Raw genomic sequence first — 24,807 nt, 5'->3', positions numbered from 1 at the left:
AAATGGTTATCATGTTGAAACCAAGGGTGAAGGAACTAAAGAATTCCTATACATTACTGAAAATGTAAATGGCCAAAAGAAGGTCCTAGAGACTATACCTGCACTAGCCACTGGTTTATACCATGCTAAGATAAACATGATAGAAGCTAACATGGCTAAGCACAAAATGTTCACTGAAAAATTCACTCTATGGCATGACCGGTTAGGCCACCCGGGTTCGAACATGATGCGTAAAGTAATTAAGAGTTCAAAAGGGCACAACCTTAAAGAGAAAAGAGTTTTCCCTAAAAATCTCACTTGTGTAGCATGTGCACAAGGGAAACTCATTACAAGACCATCACCAGTAAAAGTCACAAAAGAGACTTTGCATTTTCTGGAAAGGATACAAGGTGATATATGTGGACCAATACACCCACCATGTGGGTCGTTTAGATATTTTATGGTTATGATCGATGCATCAACCAGATGGTCTCACGTTTGCTTGTTATCCACAAGGAACCTAGCATTTGCTAGGCTGTTGGCTCAAATCATAAGATTAAGAGCACACTTTCCAGACTTTCCACTAAAGACTATACGTCTAGATAATGCTGGTGAATTTACATCCCAAGCGTTTAATGATTATTGTATGTCCATGGGGGTGAGTGTGGAACATCCTGTGGCACATGTCCATACACAAAACGGATTAGCTGAATCCTTCATTAAACGTATACAATTAATAGCTCGACCATTGTTAATGAGATCGAAGCTTCCTGTGTCGGCTTGGGGACACGCGGTCTTACATGCAGCAGAACTCATACGCATCAGGCCATCTAGTGAACACATATATTCACCATCCCAATTATTATCGGGTCAAGAGCCAGACTTATCCCATCTCAAAACATTCGGTTGTGCCGTTTATACACCCGTTGCTCCACCACAGAGAACTAAGATGGGACCTCAAAGGAGGATGGGAATATATGTGGGATATGAGTCTCCCACCATTATAAAGTATCTTGAGCCATTGACAGGAGATCTATTTAAGGCCAGATACGCGGACTGTCAATTCGTTGAGTCCGAATTCCCTACTATAGGTGGTGAGACCGGCAAGCTGGTCAAAGAATTAAAATGGAATCAAACATCCTTAAATTGGCAAGATCCTCGAACTCTAGCATGTGATGCAGAGGTTCAAAAGATTATACATTTACAACAGCTAGCTAATCAATTGCCAGATTCCTTTGCTGACCCAAAGAGAGTAACAAAATCGTACATACCAGCTTGCAATGCACCAGTACGTATTGATGTTCAAAAGGAACACAATAAACAAGTTGCTACAGAGTCTAAACCACGTTTGAAACGAGGTAGACCGTTAGGTTCCAAAGATAAAAATCCTCGAAAGTCTAAAGGTGCAAAACAGACCGAGGTTCAGGGAATTACCGAAAAACCAGACATGGCCGCGGAAATAATTAATGTACCAGGTGAAGTTCAGGACGCTGAACCTCAAGAACCTGAAGGAATTGATAACAATGAAGTATCAATCAATTACATAATGTCTGGAATAAAATGGAACCGGAAAAATGTCGACATTGATGAAATATTTATATACAAGGTAGCACTTGAGATAAATGAGGATCAAGAACCCACATCCATATTAGAGTGCACCCAAAGTAAAGATTGGCTTAAGTGGAAAGAAGCCATTGATGTGGAGTTAAACTCTTTAAAGAAGAGAAGTGTGTTTGGTCCGATCTTAAGGACGACACCTACCATTAAACCAGTTGGACACAAATGGGTCTTTGTAAGAAAGAGAAATGAGAAAAATGAGATAGTGAGATACAAAGCACGGCTTGTAGCACAAGGATTCTCTCAAAGACCCGGCATAGATTATGAGGAGACATACTCCCCTGTGATGGATGCAACGACTTTTAGATATCTAATAAGTCTGGCCATAAGAGAAAATTTGGATTTACGGTTAATGGATGTTGTAACCGCCTATTTATATGGTCCACTGGATAATGAGATTTATATGAGATTACCAGAGGGTATAGAACATAAATGTAAAAATGGTACTCGAGACCAATACTGCATAAGGCTAGACAAATCGCTTTATGGACTGAAACAAAGTGGTCGAATGTGGTATAACCGACTAAGTGATTATTTAGCTAAGAAAGGCTATAAGAACGACCCAATCAGTCCATGTATATTCATAAAGAAGTTTGCAAACAAAGGATTTGTGATAATAGCAGTTTACGTGGATGATTTAAACATCCTCGGTACCTCTAGGGAAATCGCCCAAACTGTAGAATACCTCAAGAAAGAATTTGAGATGAAAGACCTAGGCAAAACAAAATTCTGTTTGGGATTGCAGCTTGAGTACGTAAATAATGGGATCCTTGTGCATCAAAAGGCATACACAGAAAAAGTACTCAAGAGATTTAATATGGAGCAAGCTCACCCATTGACTAGCCCAATGGTTGTTAGAAGCTTAGACTTGGATAAAGATCCATTTGCTCCTAAGAAGGCCAATGAAGAAATTCTTGGACCTGAAGTGCCTTACCTCAGTGCTATAGGAGCGTTAATGTTCCTGGCTAGTCATACTAGGCCGGACATATGCTTTGCCGTGAACCTCCTAGCAAGATATAGTTCTTGTCCAACTATACGGCACTGGAATGGTATTAAACACGTACTACGGTACCTGCGAGGGACGGTTGATTTTGGTTTATTTTATACTAACCATAACCGAGACTGTCTAGTTGGTTTTGCTGATGCAGGTTACCTATCCGATCCACACAACGGTAAGTCACAAACAGGTTATGTGTTTACGCACGGCGGTACGGCGATCTCTTGGCGTTCAATGAAGCAGACTCTTGTGGCCACATCGTCAAATCACGCGGAGATCCTAGCCATCCATGAAGCCAGCCGTGAGTGTGTTTGGTTGCGGTCCATGACTCAGCATATTCGGACGGATAGCGGCTTAGAAGACAGCAAGGGAGCAACCGTCATCTACGAGGACAATACGGCTTGCATCGCACAGCTCAAGGAAGGATACATCAAGGGAGATCGGACGAAGCACATACTGCCGAAGTTCTTCTTCACACATGAACTACAAAAGGCCGGAGAAGTTCAAGTGGTGCAAGTACAGTCCTGCGACAACTCAGCCGATCTCTTCACCAAAGCATTGCCGACATCGACGTTCAGGAAGCTCACGCACAAGATTGGGATGCGGAGGCTTCAGGACTTGGAGTGATGTTTGGATCAGGGGGAGCAATGTGTGCTGTACTCTTTTTCCTTCACCAAGGTTTTGTCCCATTGGGTTTTCCTGGTAAGGTTTTAATGAGGCAGCATCCCCTAAGCACATTGCAGCGATCCCATCCAACATGGTACGGTCATCTCGTCCAAGGGGGAGTGTTGTAAAACACTTGTGGACTCCATAGACCGGCCCGCTCACAGTCCGTTAGGACATGGCCATTCGGCCATTTACTGTCCGCACATGTACGGCCCATCGGCCATAGCTTTACGGCCCATGGCCATTGCTGTACGGCCCATGGCCTATCTTATGTACTCTATTGCTTTATGGGCTTTAGCCCTTGTACTCCTATTATATATACATGTATGCTCGACATTAATCAATAAGACTAAGAGATTTCACTTCCTAAATTCTCTAGTTTACAACAATGAGTAGTTAGCGTACATAATATAATTTATCAATGTGACATTGTTAACTGAAACATATGAAAGTTTGCAAATGGCAACACAACGTACTAACCAAATAAGCATTGTAAAACATGTTAAAACAAGATTCGGGTGTACATCCTGAAAAACAAAATTACAACGAAACAGAATTTTGAATTGTAATTGAAATTGTGCTTGTTGCTAATTGATGTTGGAGGAGTGGTTTTTACTTGTTTTCCACATGGGAAGTTTCTCTCGTATAGCGATGACATTTAATACTACACGATGAGACTTTATTTTGGACTGCCTTTATGCTCTAAGTTCTTTAATGCTCTAAGATTCCCAATAAAATATTCCTTCCGTTTCAAAATATAAGATGTTTTAAATAAAGACGCAGATTAAGAAATCTTTACTTTTAACAAGTTCAACCAATCAGAAACAATACTGCATAATAGAAAATAGTAAACTAATCTAAAAATTGCATAGAAACTTGAAAACATCTTATATTATGAAACAAAAAACTTCTATAAAACATCTTATATTTTGAAACGGAGGGAGTACATATTTTGGCCAGGAACATGCATTATATCTATTGTACATCCTTGTGATCAGTTGGATTCAATGAGCTCAGCTTTCCGTAGTTACTTTAGCGGAAGGAGGTCTCAGGTAAAGTGACATTCTCTCCCATATATTTGTTTTGGTATCACCTACTTCGTTATTTATTTATTATTATTATTTTTTTTTTTTACAAACATATGTTTTCATTCCATTAGAATAAGAAACAACATACAAGTAAGCAGGAGGAAATGTTCAAACAACGACATAAAGGGTAAACCCCAAAGCTTAAAACAACAAGGATACATAGGTAGATAAAGGGAGTCGATAGTAGGAACTTGAGAGCTATGAAATAGATGCTAAATAGCAATTTGGAACCTGTAAGATCAAGAGGTATCGAAACATCATTCATGAGCAGGTCACTGAATGAGAAGATGGCCACTCTCTTGAGTCAAAGACGGAGCGGCGTTGAAAAGGCCAAGACTGGAGATTTCACCAGAATGGGGCAGTCTACCCGAAGTAAGGCTTTCCCAAGGGGTCGAGCAAAGTGGAGAGAGCTCTGGTTAATATCAACCCGACTGGTGGTTGCGGTTTTGAGATTGGATAAGGTTTGCTTGAAGAGAGTGAGGTAACCACTACTTCTTGGAGTTGAGGTCATATTGCCACAATTCTTCAAGCTGATATGAAGGGACTTCAACAAGTTGATAAGATGCAATTTGGGGAGCTCGGTAAACAGGCGGAATGGAGAGGAGAGACTGAGGGAACACCGGTAACCACCGCACCATAGGGGCAGGATCATAATGTCAGGTTCCTTTGAATTATCTCCTGTAAACGGTTCTTCCCTAGGTGACTCTAAAAACTGGTTTTTCAAAGAACTCTTATACCAATCTAGGACCAATGGTGGCTTAACGTTCATTTGCAGTCTTCGAACAAAGGAAACCATTAAGCTACACAATGGGTGATTAGGATGGAAAGGCAGACCAAACCTGGGTAGAAGCTGAAATTGAAAGAGTCGTTCTGTTGGTGGTAGATAGCATACGGACGACAAGGGTGCAAGCATGGAGGATAAGTACACTAAAGAAGGCCAGCATTGCAATCCTCCATATCACCCACTTCAAAAGACCTTGACACAAGAAGTTATCAAGCAGATCAGCCGCCTTCAGTTTTCTGCTACTGAGAGAGCCTTGACTTGACCAAGCAGATAAGACTGAGACTAACCAATTTGAACTTGATATGAATCTAAAAAAAATAGTGTCTAAGGCTCGTCCAGGTCTTAGGAGAATCATAGTTCAACCAGAACAAAATAGGTATGAGGGTTCCAAGAAAAGCATGAGAATTAAACCTGGGCCAAAGGGATAGCAAGAGAGAACCAGAGGATGCCGAGCATGTAGGTTGCGTTGTCAAAATCTTTCCCATCTCCGGCGTCAAAACACAGCTCCCGTCCAGCTGCAGCCAAGTAAACGCCTTGGTGAGAGGATCAAGATCCGATGAGCGGTGAGATGTTGCGGTTGACAGCAAGGAGAGACGGTAAAATAGACAGAAACTGAGGCTGTTGGGGCATTCATGGTTCTCAGAGACAGTAACAGGTGGCTGGGAACTCGAGGGAGCAAGCTCACCGAGGGGAGTCACCGGATGCGGAGAAGAGGGAGGGGGTTGAAGCTGAAGCATGGTCAAAATTGAGTTCTGGAAACTCAAAGGATCTTTGATGAAGCTGAAATTAGAGCCAAACAGAGTATAGAGAACAAGGGGGCAGCGGAGATGAAGAAACAGTGGCCCAGCGACGCCTATCCGACTCGGCGCCGCCAAGGAAGGGTACCTCGATGGTTGTACCAGAAAGAAAGTGGCTAGGGCAAACTCCCAATTGGTCTATTTCACAGACATGCCTACTTCGTTATCTAGGATCCCTCTTTTCACCAAAAAATGATCAATTGTTAAAATGTGAACTTATAATACAAAGGATCATTAGCAGAAAAGGGTTTTAGACATCTAAATATTTATCATTTGTACGAATATTAAATAGAAAACTCAAATAAAAACATCTAGTCAACAAAATAAACTTAAGAAATCTTAAACAAATGATTAATAATCTGGTAATTTTTAAATGGCGTTTTGGAATTGTGAAAGGACCAGCTCATTTTTGGGAATAACTGTGATCATGATATAATGACTGCACATATCATTTTGCATAACATGATAATTAAGGATGAGCGTGATCTTAATGCACTAATTGAAGTTGAGAAATAATGAAAATTTATTTTTTAAATTTTTGTAGTAATATTATAATTTTTAAGTGAACATAATATGTATCTTTTAAAAGTAAAGGATTATCCTAAAAATTAATAACAAAATAAAAATATAACAAATTTAAAATATTCATTTTAGAGTAAAAAATAAAGGTAACCATAAGAGTAAATTTTTATTCTATTCTTAGAGATCTCTATATTTAGAGTAAAATATAGAAGCAGTTATTGGAGATGGTGTAACTGTAACATGAACATATATCGAGAACATTGAGAGCAAAAAGTGAGATTCACAAGGAGAGAGATAGGAGACAGAAGAGATGGGGAAGATAGAGGAGTACAAGCCTGTAATGGCGCTGACTATGATTCAAGTGAGTTATGCAGGAGTGACTCTTTCTGCAAGAGCTACTTTGGTTAATGGATTAAGCCCTCGGGTTTTTATCCTTTATAGGCAAGCCTTTGCAACCATTTTCATCTTCCCATTTCTCTATTTCTCCAGGTAAATATTAAAATCACCCGTCTCTCCCAAACGGAAATGTGAATGTATAATTTGTTAAGTTATATTTCCTTCAAAATCACCCTTCTCTATATTCCCTGAGTCACATCTCATGTAAATTGTTCTAACTTTTGATATATGTAAGACTCTAACATAGTTAATTGTTCTGGTTACGCTGTGTCTTTATAATTTGTGGATTGTAGGAGAAAATCAGAGATAACTATTTCATCTTTGGATCTAAGGAGTTTTTCTTTAATATTTTTGGTCTCGCTTATAGGGTAAGTGTATATATATATATAAGTTTTAATTTAGATTTCTTAGGAACTCCAGTTAGATGAATTTGGACTTATTCTTATTATTTGCGTGCAGCCTTACCGTCAATCAAAATCTGTACCTTGAAGGTCTTTACTTAACTTCATCGTCCATGGGAAGTGCCGTTAGTAACATCATTCCTGCAATCACTTTCCTAATTTCATTTCTCGCCGGGTATATGCATATATGGAAATTGTGAAAAACGAGATTGATGTGTCAGTGTAACTAATATTATTTCTGATCTTTAGATACGAGAAAGTGAATCTCCGGGATATAAGAAGCTTAGCCAAGATTGCAGGGACGATCCTCTGTGTAGCAGGAGCGGTCTCCATGACTCTGCTTCGTGGACCAAAGATTCTCAACTCAGAATCAGCTATACCGCTAGCTCAATCGTTATTGGGAAATATTCTTAAAGACCAGAACATGTGGTTGGTTGGTTGTTTGTTCTTGTTCTCTAGCACTCTTTGCTGGGCCTTTTGGCTTATACTTCAGGTAAACTTCAATAAATAAACCAAAGATCATAAACCTTATTTTTTTCTGTAAAGTTTCTTGCCTTACAAGGAAAGTGGATTCTGTTTCAACAAAACCCTAGGTACCAATCTCTTCCTACTATCCAGATAACCTCTCTTTATCAGCATGGATGTGTTTATTCGGAACAATACAATGTATTCGCTGCACTGTTTAATCCTCTCTGTACAGTCATTGTCACAATCTTGGCTGCTCTGTTCTTCCAAGAAGAGATTTACACTGGAAGGTAAGAACATTAATTTTCTTTAAGAAAAGTTAAAGATTACTACAATCCTTAAACATAATAATGTATGTTTTATCTTCTTTTTTTTTCTGATCTTTTGAAATAGTTTAATCGGAGGATTAGGGGTGATAATGGGACTTTACATTGTGCTATGGGGTAAAGCAAAAGATGTCATGGTGAATCAAGAACAGATAAGAGACAATGATCAGAACTCAGAAGTGAATATTCATATCGAAGATTCTTCACACACAACAATTCGTAACAGAGATCTGAAGAATCCTCTTCTCTCCAAACACAAATCAACAGACGAAATTCAAACACATGAATAAGTCAACTAATTTTATCTGTTTCGTAATATGATTTATGATTTCACCAGATTTAACAAAGGTTGAGAATAATATTAATTGAACGGCCAGTTAGGGTATCTTTACGATTGCATTTCAATGTTATTTTAGTTCATCTGCTACAGACTGTAGAGGCTGTACGATTGTCTTATCAGATCGATGAGTATTAAATAAGTGCATGTGGTATACACTTACTAATAATTTAATTGATAAAACAAAATAGTGAAATACAACCAAGTGTGGAAAGAGCTGTCATGTTAAGATGGTCAGATCTCTGGTACTAGGATCCAATGTCAGAAAACAACTACTAAAGGTTTTAAAAAGGATTTTTACAGAATATATCATTTTTGTCCCCAAAAAACAAAAAAAACAAACAAACAGAATATGCCATTATTCAGTTTTTTTTTTGGATTTGCCATTTTGTTTCAACTATTTTAGATTTATCATTTTTGTCACTGAAAAAAACTAAACATTTGGAAATACATACTAAATAACAAATACTATACCCTAAGAAAAAATGTAACCAAAAAACTTCAAGCATAATGTGTAAATTTATGTTTTTAAATCTTAAACTACTGACAAATCCATGAATTTTTTGCCAAAATAGCAAAAATCTACAAATGCCAGTAAAAAAAATGTCATATTTGATTTATTTTAAAATTTTCCAGGTAGAAACATTAAAAATGCCATGTTAATATAAGTTTTTTTTTGAATGGAGTAGACGGTTTCAAGTAGCCACATATAACAAAGTGATATATATAGAGATTGATTGATTTAGCCGCCATAGTTAATAAATACAATAGCTAGCTGTGGACAATCGTGATTGTTGGTAATTAAAAATCAATCATAAAACAAAAAGTTGCAATATTTTACAACGCTATAGAACATTTCAAAAGAAAAATTATCGGTGTTTGATTGAAATGGTGTGTTGTGTAGTCGCATAAAGTTTAAAATGTTTAATGTTTCATTGTTTCTAAAAGTTTATATACTATTTCAGTATTGTTAATCTACCTTCTAGCACTACCACACATGCATGATGACATGCATGCTATCAAGTCTTGGAAACACATTCAATTTTCTTCTTTCTTTTAACAAAACTAAACCAACTCTCTATTGGTCTTGATCGAGAGGCAGAATCTGATTGTACTTTTGTACAACTTCGAAATTAAACATAATATAACACAAAAATACAAAATAAATATCCGAAATGGTTGTCTTTCGTGAAGGACTTGCCACTCCCAAAACAAAAGATGATGGTCGAGTACATCCAACTTCGACTAAACAGTAAACACCAAATGAATATTTAAAATTAAAACCACAATATGACAAAGAAGTCGTATTTGCCAACCGAATAAAAAATTATTTGTTAAGCATCTACATTATGATGAATAATAGTTTATGTATAATTAATAAGATCGTCCCAGCAATATAAACACTCCTACACATAACATGAACATATATAGAGAACGCAGAGAGCAAAAGTAAGATTCACAAGGAGAGAGACAGAGTGAGAAGAGATGGGGAAGATAGAGGAGTACAAGCCGGAAATGGCGATGACTATGATCCAACTGTGTTATGCAGGAGTGAATCTATTTGCTAGAGCTACTTTGGTTAACGGATTAAGCCCTCGGGTTTTTATCCTCTATAGGCAAGCCTTTGCAACCATTTTCATCTTCCCATTTCTCTACTTCTCCAGGTAATTAAAAATCAGCTCTAAGTTAATTTAATTTGCTTCTAAAATAACCTTTCTCTATATCCCCTAAATGACAATGTGCATTTGTAATTTGTTAAATTTAATTGGTTTTCAACTCAAAATCAATTGAAAATGGGTGAACTGGTTCACATCTCATATAAATTGTTTATTCACATCACATCTGATTGTTAATTATTATCATTACTATGTGTCTTTTTTTTTTTGGGTTTGTAGGAGAAAATCAAAGATAGCTATAGCGTCTTTGGATCTAAAGAGCTTTTCTTTAATATTTGTGGTCTCGCTTATAGGGTGAGTGTGTATATAATAAGTTGTAATTTTTTTTTCTTAAGAACTTCAGATAGATGAATTTTAAACTGATTCGTATTATTTATTTGCTTTGCAGCGTTACAGTCAATCAAAATCTGTACCTTGAAGGTCTTTACTTAACTTCATCGTCCATGGGAAGTGCCGTTGGTAACATCATTCCTGCAATCACCTTCCTCATCTCATTTCTCGCCGGGTATATGCATATACACTTGTATGGAAATTGTGATTGATGTGTTTATACTAATAAGTTATGATATTTAGATACGAGAAACTGAATCTCCGGGATATAAGAGGCTTAGCCAAGATTGCCGGGACGATCCTCTGTGTAGCAGGAGCGGTCTCCATGACTCTGCTTCGTGGACCAAAGATTCTCAACTCAGAATCAGCTTTACCGCTAGCTAAATCGGTATTGGGAAATGTTCTTAAAGACCAGAACATGTGGTTAGTTGGTTGTTTGTTCTTGTTCTCTAGCACTCTTTGCTGGTCTTTTTGGCTTATACTTCAGGTAAAATTCACTAAACAAACCATAGAACATAAACTTGTATTTTTTGGTAAGGTTTCTTGTCTTACAAGGAAAGTGAACTCTGTTTCAACAAAACCCTAGGTGCCAATCTCTACCTATTATCCAGATAACCTCTCTTTATCAGCGTGGATGTGTTTATTTGGAACAATGCAATGTGCGGTTGTCACTTTCTTCCTTGAGGACTCAAACGCTTGGATTCTTCATTCCTACTCCGAGTTTGCCACATGTCTCTATGCAGTACGTACATACAACATTTCTCTGTGTTTTTGATTTTTTATTAAACCTAATCATGAATCTGTTTTTAAGGGAATCGGGGCGTCGGCACTTTCATTTACAGTCCAAGCTTGGGCTATATCAAAGAGAGGTCCGGTGTTCTCTGCCCTGTTTAATCCTCTCTGTACAGTCATTGTCACAATCTTGGCTGCTCTGTTCTTCCAAGAAGAGATTTACACTGGAAGGTACGAAAATTAATACCCTTAAGAAAAACTTAAGATTACTACAATCCATAAAAATAATCTGTTTTATCTTTTTGGAATAGCTTAATCGGAGGACTAGGGGTTATAATGGGACTTTACACTGTGTTATGGGGTAAAGCAAAAGATGTCATGATGAATCAAGAACGGATCAGAGACTATGATCAGAACTCAGAAGTGAAGATTCATATCGAAGATTCTTCAAAGACAGCAATCTGTAACGGAGATCTGAAGAATCCTCTTCTCTCCAAACACAAATCAACAGAAGAAATTCAAACACATGAACAACTAAAATAATTCAAGATTCTTCCATCTGTTTCATAAATTTTGAAAGCTGTTTACTTTAATAAATAAACGTAATACGATTTATTAATGAAAAAAAATCATAAGTCTAGCTTAAAACAAGACTAACATACCCCTAACGAAAATAAAATAAAAACGACTAAATCAAGGATTGTTGAAACCACTGGGACGGGCATAACGCTCTTCTCGTTTGTTGTTCCGGAAGGCGCAACATCCCATACCGTAGACTACAATGAGCATTATAAGGAAGACAATGTTGACAGTCGCAGTTCTTTTCCATGAGTAGTTAAGGTTGTCTATGAAACCGGCCTTGCAGGATTGGCAATCGTAGCATAGCTTCTCTTTCTGGCTGTCCCAAAGTTGACAATCTGAGTTTTTATTTGTCTCTGACGTTTTGTTCCAAGTCGTTGGGCTTATGTAGGTGAAGTTACAATCATTAGAAGGCTTGCAGCAACCAGACTGTAAACAAAACAAACAAATCAAGATTCAATAATAGAAAGACTAAAAACACTAACCATCAAATCCAATTTAAACGATTAGGTTAGATTTATTGTAACTTAGGAACCCTAAAAAGACAACTTTTTTGACCCGACCCTTGAAATCAACTGGAGTGTTTCAGAAATGGTTACCTGAAGAGAAGTGAGATGTTCTTTGTAGAAAGCAGAAACAGGCTCACTATCAGAGAAGCGAGAACAGATCTTGCTCTCGTAAACACAGCTTCTAATGTTGCTCCAGTGTTTAGCGTTGTTGACACGCTTCTGCAACCAATTAGAGTAAACCTCAAGCCTATACTCTTTATAGGCCTTTCCAGGGATAGTTTCGCCGGAGCCTTTGCTAGTGACGACAAAGGCAAAGATGGTGAAACAGAGAACAGTGATGATCAAGAAGAACATCACAAAGAGATAGAACCAGAAGAGCCACGTCACTCTGCAGCAAGATCCCACGACTCCAGAGATTGCAACTATCGTGAGGAAAGCGCCGAGAGCGATCATGGGTTTGTCGAGGAACCGCTCGCATTGCGTCGAGCCGTTAGCGCTGAGCCAGATTCCGGTTATGAGTATGGGAACCGAGGAGAGGAGGACGAAGAAGTTGAGTATTCCTACGAGGGTGTTCGTAAAACGTACCATGATGATGATGATGATGATGATAGAATTGAAAGAAGAATCAAAAGAGTTGGAGAAACTAAAGAAAGGGATCTGTGTTGTGTGATTAGGTTTGGGAAGGACGAATCTGGATTTTATAAAGTGGGAAGTGAAACGCGTAGAGGAGGAGGGAAGGTGAAGAGATTTGTAAAGAAGTTTCGGTATTGCCTTATATGGCTACACGACGAGTACTAATGTCTCTTCTTCGTCAAACGGTTTCAAAACGTTTTGTACTTTTGAGTTTTTGAGTAATGTTTTCTTAAGGAATGTCTCAATAACTCTCACGCGCTTTCGAATGAATGATTTGAAGTTTTAAGATCTATAAAATCTCAGTTATTGTTGTAAGAATAATTAAGAATATACTTTTTACAGATCTCTTTCCATATTTTTTTGATGCTCCGGAAATTCGTTAAGGAGCATATCGACTTTGTGTCACATATGACTTAACGTGTGAAAGAGCTGATCTTTTTTGCATGATTTCCACACGTATTTCCTTTTTCAATAGATTGGAAACATTGTGATTTGTGATTATAGAAAATTTATATACGACGTTACACTGTAATCCCATTAATCTCAACAATAGACTGATGATAGACACGTCAAATTGATCTTTAGATGTTTTCTTTTGGTACGATCTCGATCTTCATATATTAATTAAGGAATATATAATATAATAATTATAAAGATTGGGATATATATATATATATATAGATTAATATAGAATAAGAAATATCTATCTAATTAAATGTTTGCATAAAATAAGAAAGGCAAAAAAAAAAATTAAAACAACATATACAATAGCGTAACAGAATAAAGTGTGATTTCATTTGTATGAATCTATGATACAGTAAATTATATGCATGCAAAACCTCTTCAATGCATGTGAATAGTTATCACGAGACCATAGTCCCTAAAAACTACGATTAGAAATGTATTTGGATCGTTGTCCAAAAAAAAAAAAAAAGAAATGTATTTGGATTAGCGTATAACATCCAGCTCTCTGCGGCTAACCATAAACACAAATAACTTATAAGGAACCAATCTTCTTAAATACAATAATATATAGCGACTAAACTAACAATGCCAGAGCAAGAACACAAAACTAAAATTAACAGTTTCATTATAGGAGTGCACTAAATCATATGTCCACCGTAAATATCCTAGGTACGTAGACAATCAAATGAAAAGTCTACTGTCGTCAGTTAGATGAGAGAAAAATTAACTGTGTGATTTCTTCAACATCCCTTGAATCGTGGATAGTCTACGCTGACTATGCAACATATAGCCTTGATAAAGTTAATTTAGATATGTGAATATGTGATTAACTAACCTTTCGAATGCAAAACCTATTAAATCAAGTCACAAAACTTCTATGGAAATTTGAGCTTTATCAAAGCATAGATGAGCTTATATAATCGTCGTTTCCGCTGATCCTCTGATGGAATGAGTAGTTTTCAGTTATCTTCTCCCTACGCAAAAATTGTCATTCGCTCAAGAAAAAGGAAAAAAACTATCTACAGTATATCCCTCTTGATTTAGACCGAAGAATAAACCTAAGCAAGTTTGGTTTTCTTAACCAACCCGAACGGGTTTATTCGATTCAGTAAAACCAACACAAATATAAATACTGTATCCTGTGTGTAAAAATAAAATCTTCAATTGGCTGAGGTCAGAGCATGACCGGAATTTTCCGATTTGTTGCATATATAGATATCTGCGTAATGGTCAAAGCAGACAAGCATAACCCATGACACAATGATTATAAAATCCTTGCCTATACGGGATATAAGATGAATCATATGTTCCACAGCTGCATATGCATCATCTGTATATGCAATAACAATTTAGAGCGTACCGACCTAAATTAAACTAAATCGTCTAAAAAAAATTATCATTCTTAAAATTATGTTACTTTTTTTTATCAGACTTCACGTTTGGAAAAAGGATAGTTCCAATAATAGGTTCCAATACATATTATGGATGTTGAAACAATAGACATTAGAAGGGAAACTCGTACACCCTTTTCCTCTCTTTGCATAATACAAATGATATAATTAGTGTATATTAGTAGTACTGTACTGTCGGTGGAGAAGATAACGTGGCATTGAGTACTTCACAGCTGGACCGTAAGATTACGACTCCTATCCTACACAATTAAATTCCTCAGCGGATCCAACGGTTACCGTACACCTTTTTTTAATCAAGTCTCGTCTTAGTCGTCCCCACCCACCACCACTTACATCAAACAAAAAAATATATACTATATTACCTTCACTTTCTCTGCTGTCCTACTCTCCCCAGCTGTCGAGAGAGATATTCCTAATTTCTTTTTTAATTAATTAGCCTCCAATGATCCCGTAACAACTAGTACTAATTGTTACAGCACCAATACTGACTAGTATTATTAACTATCACGATTAACAGTAGTATATATAACATGATACGGTGTGTTCTTTAATCTTTTTTGGTTTTTGCTTGTCTTAAAAGAAACGAATAATTTTAAAATTGTTTTCATCAGTAATCCTAAAAAAAAACGAATCACACAATAACAATGTAGAAGATGAGAAAGAAAAAAAAAATATTCATTAAAAATAATAGTAATAAGAAAATGTCACGGTTAATGTACAACAAGCTTGGCTTTAGTATTGTATCCGTAATAAGAAAGATACCATCTAACGAACTTCTTCAACCCGGTTTCCAAATCGGTTGTCGGTTTATACCCGAATTCGTTTCGGGCTGAGCTTATATTCGCATGTGTGAACGGTACGTCGCCGTTTCCCGGCATCTCCACGAAGTTCCTCTTCGCCTTCACCTTCAGATGCTTCTCCAATATATCAACCAGGATGGGCACCGTCACCGGAGACGTGTTCCCCAGGTTGAAGATCCGGTACGGTGCTGATCCGCGTTTTTTACCACCCGACCCGGTACTTTTACCCGACGAATCGAGGGATCCTAAGCAGCCTCTGACTATATCGTCGATGTACGTGAAATCCCGGGCTAGATCGACCCGGTTTTTGCCCCGGTAGATTGTGATCGGTTTACCTTGTAGGATGTTTCTGGTGAACGAGAAGTACGCCATGTCCGGTCTACCCCAAGGCCCGTAAACCGTGAAGAATCTTAAACCGGTAATGGCAAGACCGTAAATATGGTTGTAAGTGTGGGTGATTTCTTCGCCGGCTTTTTTCGTTGCGGCGTAGAGACTCGCCGGTTGATCTGTACGGTCTGATTCAGAGAACGGGACTTTCTCGTTGAGGCCGTAGACGGAGCTAGACGAGGCCCAGACAATCGCCGGCTGAGGATTCGCCGCTTTGCAAATCTCCAGGAGGTTAACGAGTCCGGCGATGTTGCTGTGTACATACGACTGAGGATTCTCCAAAGCGTACCTAACTCCGGCCTGAGCAGCGAGATGCATCACGTGAGTGAAAGCGACGACGTCGAAGAGCTTCGCCAAGAGCTTGGCGTCGTTGAGATCCCCTTCGACGACGAAGATCCCTCTCGAAGACAAGAGAGATCTGCGGGCGCGTTTCAAGGAAGGATCGTAGTAATTGTTGAAATTATCAAGTCCAACGACGCCGTCGCCTCGTTTTCTCAAAGCGAGAGAAACGTGGCTGCCGACGAATCCGGTAGCGCCGGTAACGAGGACGGAGATACCGCCGGAGCGATGGATCTGAGCGGAGGTGCGAACCTGTTTCTCCCACTGGATTCCACCCCAAGAAGCGGTTAGGTAACGGCTACCGGAATCGACGAAGCTTTGGAAACTCAAGTAAGAAGCGGTGAGAGCGATGAGGAAGAGAGCCCAAAGGAACATGGTGCTCGTCGAAGCGAAACATCGGTGGAGCTGACGGTTTGACCGGTCAATTTTGAATTTACCCGGCGTTGACGGAAACAACTCATCTTCTATTGAAGGCATAATTACAATTTTTATTTATTTATTTTTTCTTCTTCTTCCTAACAAAAATTTATCGAAAACAAAAACAAATACAGAGGAAAGAAGAAGACAGATGCAGATTTTTTTTTTNATTTTGTGGGGTTTTTACAAAAAAGCATCTGCTAAGGAGAAGAGGAAGAGACGGACAAGTATATATACAGGTTGGAGTTAGGGGACAAGGAGACGCGTTATTTTGATTGCCAGATTGTCACCTTTTTTTTTTCCCTTCTCTTTTCTTTTCTTTTATAACAAAACAAATTATTTGTTGACAATAAACAAAACCCCAAAAAAAAAAAACAATCTATTAATTATTTTTAAATTTTTTACTACTGATTAAAAACTGGATAAATGGCTAAATCTACCACAAATCTTCATTTTTATTCACCGCATTTTAAGGAGGAATTTACAACCCCTATCAAGAATCAAAATTAATGTACATCTGTGTGTATGAAAGTTGAAAGAGAGTGAATAAAAAGATCAACGATCTTCAAAAAACCTACAATATTTTAAGTTTTAAAGAATTTCACGTTATTGTTACGATTAGTAATATTATGTATTTTCTATACAATTTGAAATCATCATACATAAATAAATGTGAAAAAGCGTCTAATAGTAGCATTGAGAGCTCATTCAACAAGATTAACACATGTTATCTCTCTAATTAAAAAGAACGTGCGACCGACTTACAACTAATTTTGTCTAGACTTCATAAAGACCACATGCCTAGGTCATCGGTTGTAGTTTGTTTATATGATGGCTCTTATGAAACAAAACTCCGGATCGCAAGGCTTGGTCCGTGGATAAATAATAGTAATAAAAATTGTATCTAGCTTCAATCTACAGTATATAATAAAACCTTTTATCAACGGTGGCATTAAAAAAAAAAAAAAAAATTGTCAATAAGTTGTAAATCTTGTGAGTAGTGTATGCATTTAGAGCAGTGTGGGCTACGAATTTCAGATAACAAAAGCAGATAAATAAAAACCCGACATTTTGATGTGTAATTTGCTTAATTAGTACTCGTAAAAATTATAGTGATCTTTGTATGATTTTGCCGACTGGCCCGCACTGGGTCAAGTTCAGTATTTTATCTGTTTTCTAAAATATACTTGCAGAGTAGTATTTTATAGTATTAATAAAACATATAGTATTAGATTTGTAGTTGAGCAAAGAGTGTTTTAATTTGTTTGCTTGGGGGAAAAAAAAAGAAAGTAATGTAAATATTGAAAGAGGATAATGTGAAGGAGGAGGAGGACGTGCGGACCACAGCATTCACCATTGGCTGTTTTGGGAAAGCGATGAGAGAATGACTGACATGTTCATAATAATAATTTTTAACAAACTGCGTGCCGTTTCCACGTATCTCTCTAACATTTACCGCTTCCCCAAGTCGCGGTTTCACCATAGAAAAGACAAGGGATGGGTCACCGCTCACCGGAAACCAGATGTATCGGTTGAGACTTTCGTCTTTCCAGACCTTGTAATACCGGTGATACCCAGTAATTTTTGGACGGTGCTCTTTTCTATTTTTTTTTTATGCTATTATTCTTTTTTCCAAAAAAAAATATTGTTCCTTTCGTTACTATTCTGTTCTTAAACATTTTTTCTTTTAAAACTGATTACGGTACATCATAATTTAAATATTTAATACTATCTCAATACTCAAAGGCAGATTCATTTCCTTTAGTATATACTAAAGGAAACGCGTGAATTAATACTATCAATACTAAAGGGTCCGTCAAGTCATTTTCTTTAATACTATCTCAATATTGGGTAATGTTATGTTACAAACGCATGAATTAAGTTAATAAAATCGATTTTACTCTTTTTTTTTTTTTGACAATCAATCGATTTTACTCTTTACATGGCTATTATTTCATATTTATTTATTTGTTTATTCGAAAAGATTCTTTAGTTTTTATTTTTATATGGGGAAAGATTCTTTGTTTCCAGACTAAAAATTGTATTGTTGGGCAAGAAAAGATTTGCCCAGAGATCTTTGCTTGATTTAAAAATTATATTTTTCTATAATTAATGGAGTGAGCAATTAGGGTCCATCAAGTCTATATATACTAGTAGTGTACCTGTAAATTCATAGCCCTACTTAACCATTGTTTGAATCTTTGTCTTCAAGCTACCAATGCTTAACTCCTAGCATTGCTTCATTTATTATACGAAATTTTTGAAATTATTACAGTAATAATTACCAAAAACTAGGATTGTTTAACACTTTAATCATTGGGTTAGGTTTTGCGGAACAAGATGTACCTAGACTAGAGAGGCCAATGAAAATTACACTGAGTTTGGTGTAAGCTTTCGAGTATGTTAGGTCTGACTTTAGTCCGGTTACTTGATGATATTAATTCAAATTCCAGCTCCCTTCCTTTGTTTTTTTCTTCTTTTTTCCAATTTTTCTCGGTAGTATGATTTTTCGATGTTAATTGATACTTTCGATACATATCAAAATAAAGCAAATCTAATTGTAATTAGATAAAAATAAGATTAAAACTTTCATGTTTTCTAGTCTGTTTGGTTCTCTATATTCATAAACACAATAAATACCTTTCTACTATTCCTCTATCTAACATAGATTGATTTTTTTGACACTTTCACACATATTAAGAAAAATTTTAAATTTTATTTGTAAATTAATTTATAATTACTTTTTGATTGAGATAGAAAATATGAATCATTAGATGAATGTCATATGAAAAAAACATAAAGTAAAAATATTATTTTAGATTTTTTATCTAGGACATCAATTTTTGAGGGACAAAAATATATTCTATGACATCAATCTATTAGGGACAGAAAGTATTTATTTACTTGGGGATTACAAACAACATGTCAACGTTGTTTAGGAAACGTGTCAAATGACTCAAATACAAACACGTTTGTTAAAAAATTTGTAAGTTCATATTACAATACATAATACCATGACCATCACTTAAGTTCATATTAGGTGCGCTAACTCGATTTAAAAGTTTTTATTCACGTGTAACTATATTTATCCGGTAACTATGATCAGTGGTCATGTAATATGGTTGGTGGTTCACTTAATTTTTTATTAATCCTTAGAAACTTGTTTTCTTTATTGAAGATTATTCTCAAATTCTATAATTACTAATTTACGGTTGTTTGCACATGCTTTGATCCAAAATCTAAAGAGATTCTACGGCGTGAAATACTTGAACAGACACTAAGCAAGGACACACTCAAACAAAACATAACTTATACGTAGTAATAGTTATAGCGAAGCGACAATTTATTCATCACACTCACTCCTTCCATATACGATATTAATTGCGACAAACCAACATACAACATACTTATAGTTTCACACTTTCAGTAGAATATTAATTGTACATTATAAATTAGTTACCAGATCCTGATCCGGCTCTGGATCCAGCAAATGAACCAGCTGAACCACCAGAACCACTAGAACTCGAACTTGATGACGAGCTAGAGCTAGATGATGATCTGGAACCTGAACCTGATCCAGAACCAGCACCAGCACCAGCACCAGCACCAGCACCAGAGCCTGACCCGCCGCCAAGACCAATCCCCAATCCAACGCCCAGACCGATTCCAATCCCACCTAGGTCAAGTCCCAAATCTTTTCTTGCGACTCGGCTCTCGGTTAACATAACTAAACTTGAAACAACTAATAAACCAAGAAGAACTAGACCCCTAGCCATTTTGGAAATCTTCGTTTGTAAAGACTTGCTTACTGGTATGTTTGAGTTTATACACTAACTTGATTAATTAGATACATAAGAGAATAACATGTTCGTGTATATATAGAAGCTTTGGGATAGTGTGAGCCGTTACGTGTATATCACCAAATATAATGCAACCTAACATATAATTAAGCTTTGGGATAGTGTGAGCCGTTACGTGTATAGTTTTCGTTTTGTTACCACGAATACTAATTAAGCACGTTTAACTTGTAGCTATAGTCTAATGTACTAATTAATGTATGTTTTGATTAGCAATATGCAAAAAGGAAATTGAATTCCTAGGTGTAGTGAATTAAGTAATATCGTAGCTTAACCCAAGTTAATTCGCAAGGTTTCGCAAGGTTTATTAAAAGTCTAAAACTACTGATGAAAAGTTAAGAAAATCGTTTAGTGACAAAAATTTCACTACGTCATTATATATGACAGTTTTACACCAATCCGCAAATCAGCTATCACAGGTCTATAATGATTATCCAAAATGCGTAATAAGAGTATTATCTCACTTTAGTTATTTAACGAAACTTTCAAGATAATAGAGCTCTGGCAAGTGCATATTTTTTAAATGTGGATGCAGGTGATGTGTGCATTAATCTTTTGCTGCTACCAAACCCACCAGAGTCGACGGTCCACTAAATTGAGTGGAAGCGTGGTAGTGGATCATGCACGCTGAAACCAGTCACTCATCTATATGGTCACTAATCTATGGTTCCACTATGCATTATTTATTCAACCTATGACACGTGCTTGAATCATTGTTCGAGAAAGATCGAAACTATACGTTCACATTGGTTATGTTTTTATTGCTATGTATGACCCATAAGATCATCTTTATCGGTAATTCTTAGCAATATTTCTTAGGTTTAATATGGTTAAAAATAAATCAGAAATGCCAATATTACTAAGAATAAACTCTTAACTAAGGGGTTTAAGAAATCCTAAGAAGCCTCGACGTACTCAAAAATGGTTGGGTGTAACTTTTAATATAAAAGGGAAAAAATTGCATTCACTTTCCTTCACCAATTCTGAGATGTTCAATCACCAATCTCTTTCCCATGGTATGTTTGTCTTTATTTTTCTATCAATTTGTCTTTAGTAATCTGCTGGTCCGAGTAACCGTCGTCTCCGTCACGGCCATGGGAAGGCGGCGATTGTATACAATAATGGCCTTGAGCTCACTGATCACCAGGTCTCCCTCTCTCTATATATATTATCTTTGTAGGAATTGGATTTTTACCTTGTTCTGGAATTTTGGAGATAAATGGTGGTGATTTAGCCTTTAAGTAGATTGATTGTTCCATGAAGCTGATTGGTTTTAGGATTGGGCATTGCTCAAGTTTGGATATTTTGTGACGTTTTTCCCTTTGAAAGTTTGAATTTTGTGACATGGGTTGTGATGAACTGGTGATTGTTTAGCCCTAAGGTTGTTCTGCTTCTGGTTCAGGGGTTTGGGTTGTTTATAAAGTTAGATTTTTATATTGGTGATAATTGTTCTGGGTTTGCCTAATTGCTCTGTTTCTGGACATGATGATGATGATGACTTACTAAAGCGCAAGACCTTTTGTGGTTTCTTTTCTTGCTCTCGTCCTTTGAGGTCACTCTATCCGTTTTACATTGCGTGGTACTCCATATTTAGACACATTTTTTAGATTAGACAACAACCTGCATATCATGTCCTGAAATATTCTTGGTGATAAAGCTCCTTAGTTTTGAGATTGGGCGGGTTTTATTGTGAACAATGATGTGATGTGAGAGAATAACTAGTGTTTGTTTGTCCACCTCTAGTTCTTGTAGATGAAACCTGAGGATTTATTTGGTACTTTTACTGTATGTGTTGCTGTAATGTGGGCAGAGATATCTGTATTTAGAAGCTATTAAAATTTATGGAAGAATAAAAGACTCAACATCTGATAATTGGATCTTAAAAGTTTGCAGCCATTTGGACAGACGACTGAACGTTCCTGTAAGCTGGCTGAGGTTGACGAAGCTTGTGAATTGGTTCTACTCTAATGAGTTTCCAAACCTTCCATCAGATGAACACTGAGGCAATACTGGATGAGTTTCAAGCTTTATGAATGGTGGTTTGATTGCGCTCATGTGTTCTCTGACAACAACAGGGTGGTTAAATCACCAGAAGCAAAAGCTAAAGAGGGCTTTGACGGTTTTTAAGATAGTCTGTGAGGATTTTTTGGTTTTGTATGATGTCCTTGCGTTATCGATCAAGTATCTGGGATGCTATAGTTCAATTAATTCTGGAGTGTTAGGGTGAGATTTGTTTATCCACTTTTATAAATTTCTTTAAATTTCTATAATATTTTTCAAAAATAAGAACTTCATCAAGAGATTTACCATTGGAGAGAATAATTTTATTTCACCTACAAAAGGCTCTTAGTTTTTAAAAGTACACCATTTATTCTTACAAAAATATAAGAGCCCCAAAATACAAACCTCCCAATAAAGATGCTCTAATGTCCAATACTCTTATAGAATATAAAAAACTTAAAAAAGTCATTGAATTCTTTTTTTTTTCAAGAGAAAACTGTTCTCTGGCTGTCACTTACACAATTTTACTGACACCAACACTTATTAATAAGTTTAAACATATATATATATATATATATATATATATATATTTGAATCAGTGTTTAGTTTTCAGAAATTAAGAAATGTTGTGTAAAATAAGTTTATTTTAATCATTGGATTCAACTAATTTTAAGTATATGTTATAATTATAATTATGATAACGATCATGCTGTTTAATTCTTTGGATCTAAAATTGAATCCTAGTCTTAAATTTCAATATATATATATTGTTATATATAAAATATAATCTAAACCATTACAAACACGTTTCCTTAGTTAAATCCATTAACTGTAATCCTATGCTTGAGTCTAAACTTTCTTACTTTACGAGAAGTTCCTTTGCAGATAATACACATATATTGTATATTTCGGATTAGTTCATTTATTCTAACATATTGAACGTAACACATGACAAACAAACAAAAAGAAAAGAAGAGCAATTCAAATCCTCAAAAAAGAAATTACATTACAACTTATATAGTACAAAGTAAAACATCCACAACACCAAGAATCCAGTTCGAATATGGAATAGTACATAGCTATAACCAAACAATATTAGAATCTTTTCCCATCTCCTTTACTCCACCCACTTTAGAAAATTTACTTTTCTATCGTTTTATTGTTTCATACTAATAACATAATAATATAATTACGTTTGAAACACAATCTTGACCGATGTGTTATTTGCATGCATGCAATTTTCTTCATTCAGTCGTCGCCACCACCACCGTATCCTCCTCCATATCCACCGCCTTCACCGTACCCTCCTCCGTTACCGGATCCACCACCTCCACCTCTACCCCCTCCTCCTCCGCCTCCTCCACCGTGACCCCCTCCTCCTCCACTTCCCCTTCCACGGCCTGACCCCGAACGTCCTCCCGAACCAGACCCGGCACGTGATCCGGCGTACGATCCAGCTTCGGATCCCGCATCACCTCCACCACCACCGGAGCTCGAAGAACTGCTGGAGCTAGATGAGGAAGAAGAGCTTGACCCTCCTCCTCCAGAGCCAGATCCGGCACCAGCTCCGGATCCGGATCCTCCTCCACCGATACCTATACCAATACCAAGACCAGCACCTATCCCGCCAAGGTCCAAACCCAAGTCTTTTCTTGCGACCCGGCTCTCGGAGACTAGGACAGATGTGGCCAGTATCAAAGTTATTAGAACAAGTGATGATGAGTTACTGAGAGACATATTTTATTTTTTGTGTGGTAATGCCCAATTTAGAGTGCTTTTGCAGAGCTCTTGATGAATATGATACAATATGTTGAATGTATTTATAGGCGTTCCAGAGCATATGTTAGTATGGTATGGTAGTGAAAATCCTACAAGTCAAAAGTTGTATCCAACTGTCCATATTCTAATCGTAACATTGGTTATTAATCATGACTTATGAATATATCTTATTAAAACATTCGCGTTGTGAGAAAATAGATAAACTATATATTAACATTAAAAAATATTCAAAAATTGAAGGTTCTAGTATATATATACTGTATAAGAGACATATATATATAAGCTTGCAATCATTAATTACGTTTAACCAACTTAAAATACAATATTATAATTTTATAAACATGGACCTAGCTAGCTATCGCATCTACAATGTCAATGTCTAATTACAAGGATAAACTTTTTAATTGTTTGTTTGTCAACGAGAACAATACTTATTTTTATTTACTTTTTTTTCAAATAGAAACTTCAGTTTGCCTTTGCCCAAATCTTCAAAATCTATATCCCAGTCGAAATTGA

The 24,807-nt window shown here is 36.6% G+C and overlaps 6 protein-coding genes and 1 long non-coding RNA gene across 8 annotated transcripts; 3 read left to right on the top strand and 4 right to left on the bottom strand.

Annotated features, from left to right (window-relative positions):
- On the top strand, positions 6,690-11,511 carry LOC104721807 (WAT1-related protein At4g30420-like). Of its 2 annotated transcripts, none has more exons than XM_019232689.1 (6): positions 6,690-6,939; positions 7,140-7,214; positions 7,306-7,422; positions 7,497-7,740; positions 7,841-8,002; positions 11,425-11,511. In XM_019232689.1, the coding sequence occupies exons 1-5, from the start codon at positions 6,761-6,763 to the stop codon at positions 7,931-7,933; spliced, it is 708 nt and encodes a 235-aa protein (XP_019088234.1). In that variant the 5' UTR covers positions 6,690-6,760; the 3' UTR covers positions 7,934-8,002; positions 11,425-11,511. The 2 variants fall into 2 exon arrangements, with proteins under 2 accessions (XP_019088234.1, XP_010438179.1); XM_010439877.1 differs by lacking the exon at positions 11,425-11,511 and adding an exon at positions 8,106-8,423.
- Positions 9,809-11,666, top strand: LOC104721808 (WAT1-related protein At4g30420). Its single transcript, XM_010439878.2, has 7 exons — positions 9,809-10,039; positions 10,271-10,345; positions 10,440-10,556; positions 10,625-10,868; positions 10,968-11,123; positions 11,193-11,344; positions 11,425-11,666. The coding sequence occupies exons 1-7, from the start codon at positions 9,861-9,863 to the stop codon at positions 11,654-11,656; spliced, it is 1,155 nt and encodes a 384-aa protein (XP_010438180.1). The 5' UTR covers positions 9,809-9,860; the 3' UTR covers positions 11,657-11,666.
- On the bottom strand, positions 11,717-12,897 carry LOC104721810 (tetraspanin-9). The gene is made up of 2 exons (XM_010439879.2): positions 12,292-12,897; positions 11,717-12,121 (listed from the first exon to the last, which is right to left on the bottom strand). The coding sequence occupies exons 1-2, from the start codon at positions 12,787-12,789 to the stop codon at positions 11,807-11,809; spliced, it is 813 nt and encodes a 270-aa protein (XP_010438181.1). The 5' UTR covers positions 12,790-12,897; the 3' UTR covers positions 11,717-11,806.
- Positions 15,366-16,807, bottom strand: LOC104721806 (UDP-glucuronate 4-epimerase 1). Its single transcript, XM_010439876.2, has one exon. It carries the CDS (start codon positions 16,712-16,714, stop codon positions 15,422-15,424), a length of 1,293 nt encoding a protein of 430 aa, XP_010438178.1. The 5' UTR covers positions 16,715-16,807; the 3' UTR covers positions 15,366-15,421.
- On the bottom strand, positions 19,913-20,530 carry LOC104721805 (lysozyme D). Its single transcript, XM_010439875.2, has one exon. The coding sequence runs from the start codon at positions 20,428-20,430 to the stop codon at positions 20,107-20,109; it is 324 nt and encodes a 107-aa protein (XP_010438177.1). The 5' UTR covers positions 20,431-20,530; the 3' UTR covers positions 19,913-20,106.
- On the top strand, positions 21,276-22,820 carry LOC104721804. The gene is made up of 2 exons (XR_757084.2): positions 21,276-21,658; positions 22,405-22,820. It is a non-coding gene; the product is annotated as an uncharacterized LOC104721804 (long non-coding RNA).
- LOC104721803 (glycine-rich protein 5) lies at positions 23,477-24,319 on the bottom strand. The gene has a single exon (XM_010439874.1). It carries the CDS (start codon positions 24,247-24,249, stop codon positions 23,761-23,763), a length of 489 nt encoding a protein of 162 aa, XP_010438176.1. The 5' UTR covers positions 24,250-24,319; the 3' UTR covers positions 23,477-23,760.

Source organism: Camelina sativa, chromosome 11 (assembly GCF_000633955.1).
Source record: "Camelina sativa cultivar DH55 chromosome 11, Cs, whole genome shotgun sequence".
NCBI classification, from domain to species: Eukaryota; Viridiplantae; Streptophyta; class Magnoliopsida; order Brassicales; family Brassicaceae; genus Camelina; species Camelina sativa.
The sequence above is the reverse complement of the archived record's forward strand: the minus strand, read 5'-3'. Positions and strand labels throughout refer to the sequence as shown.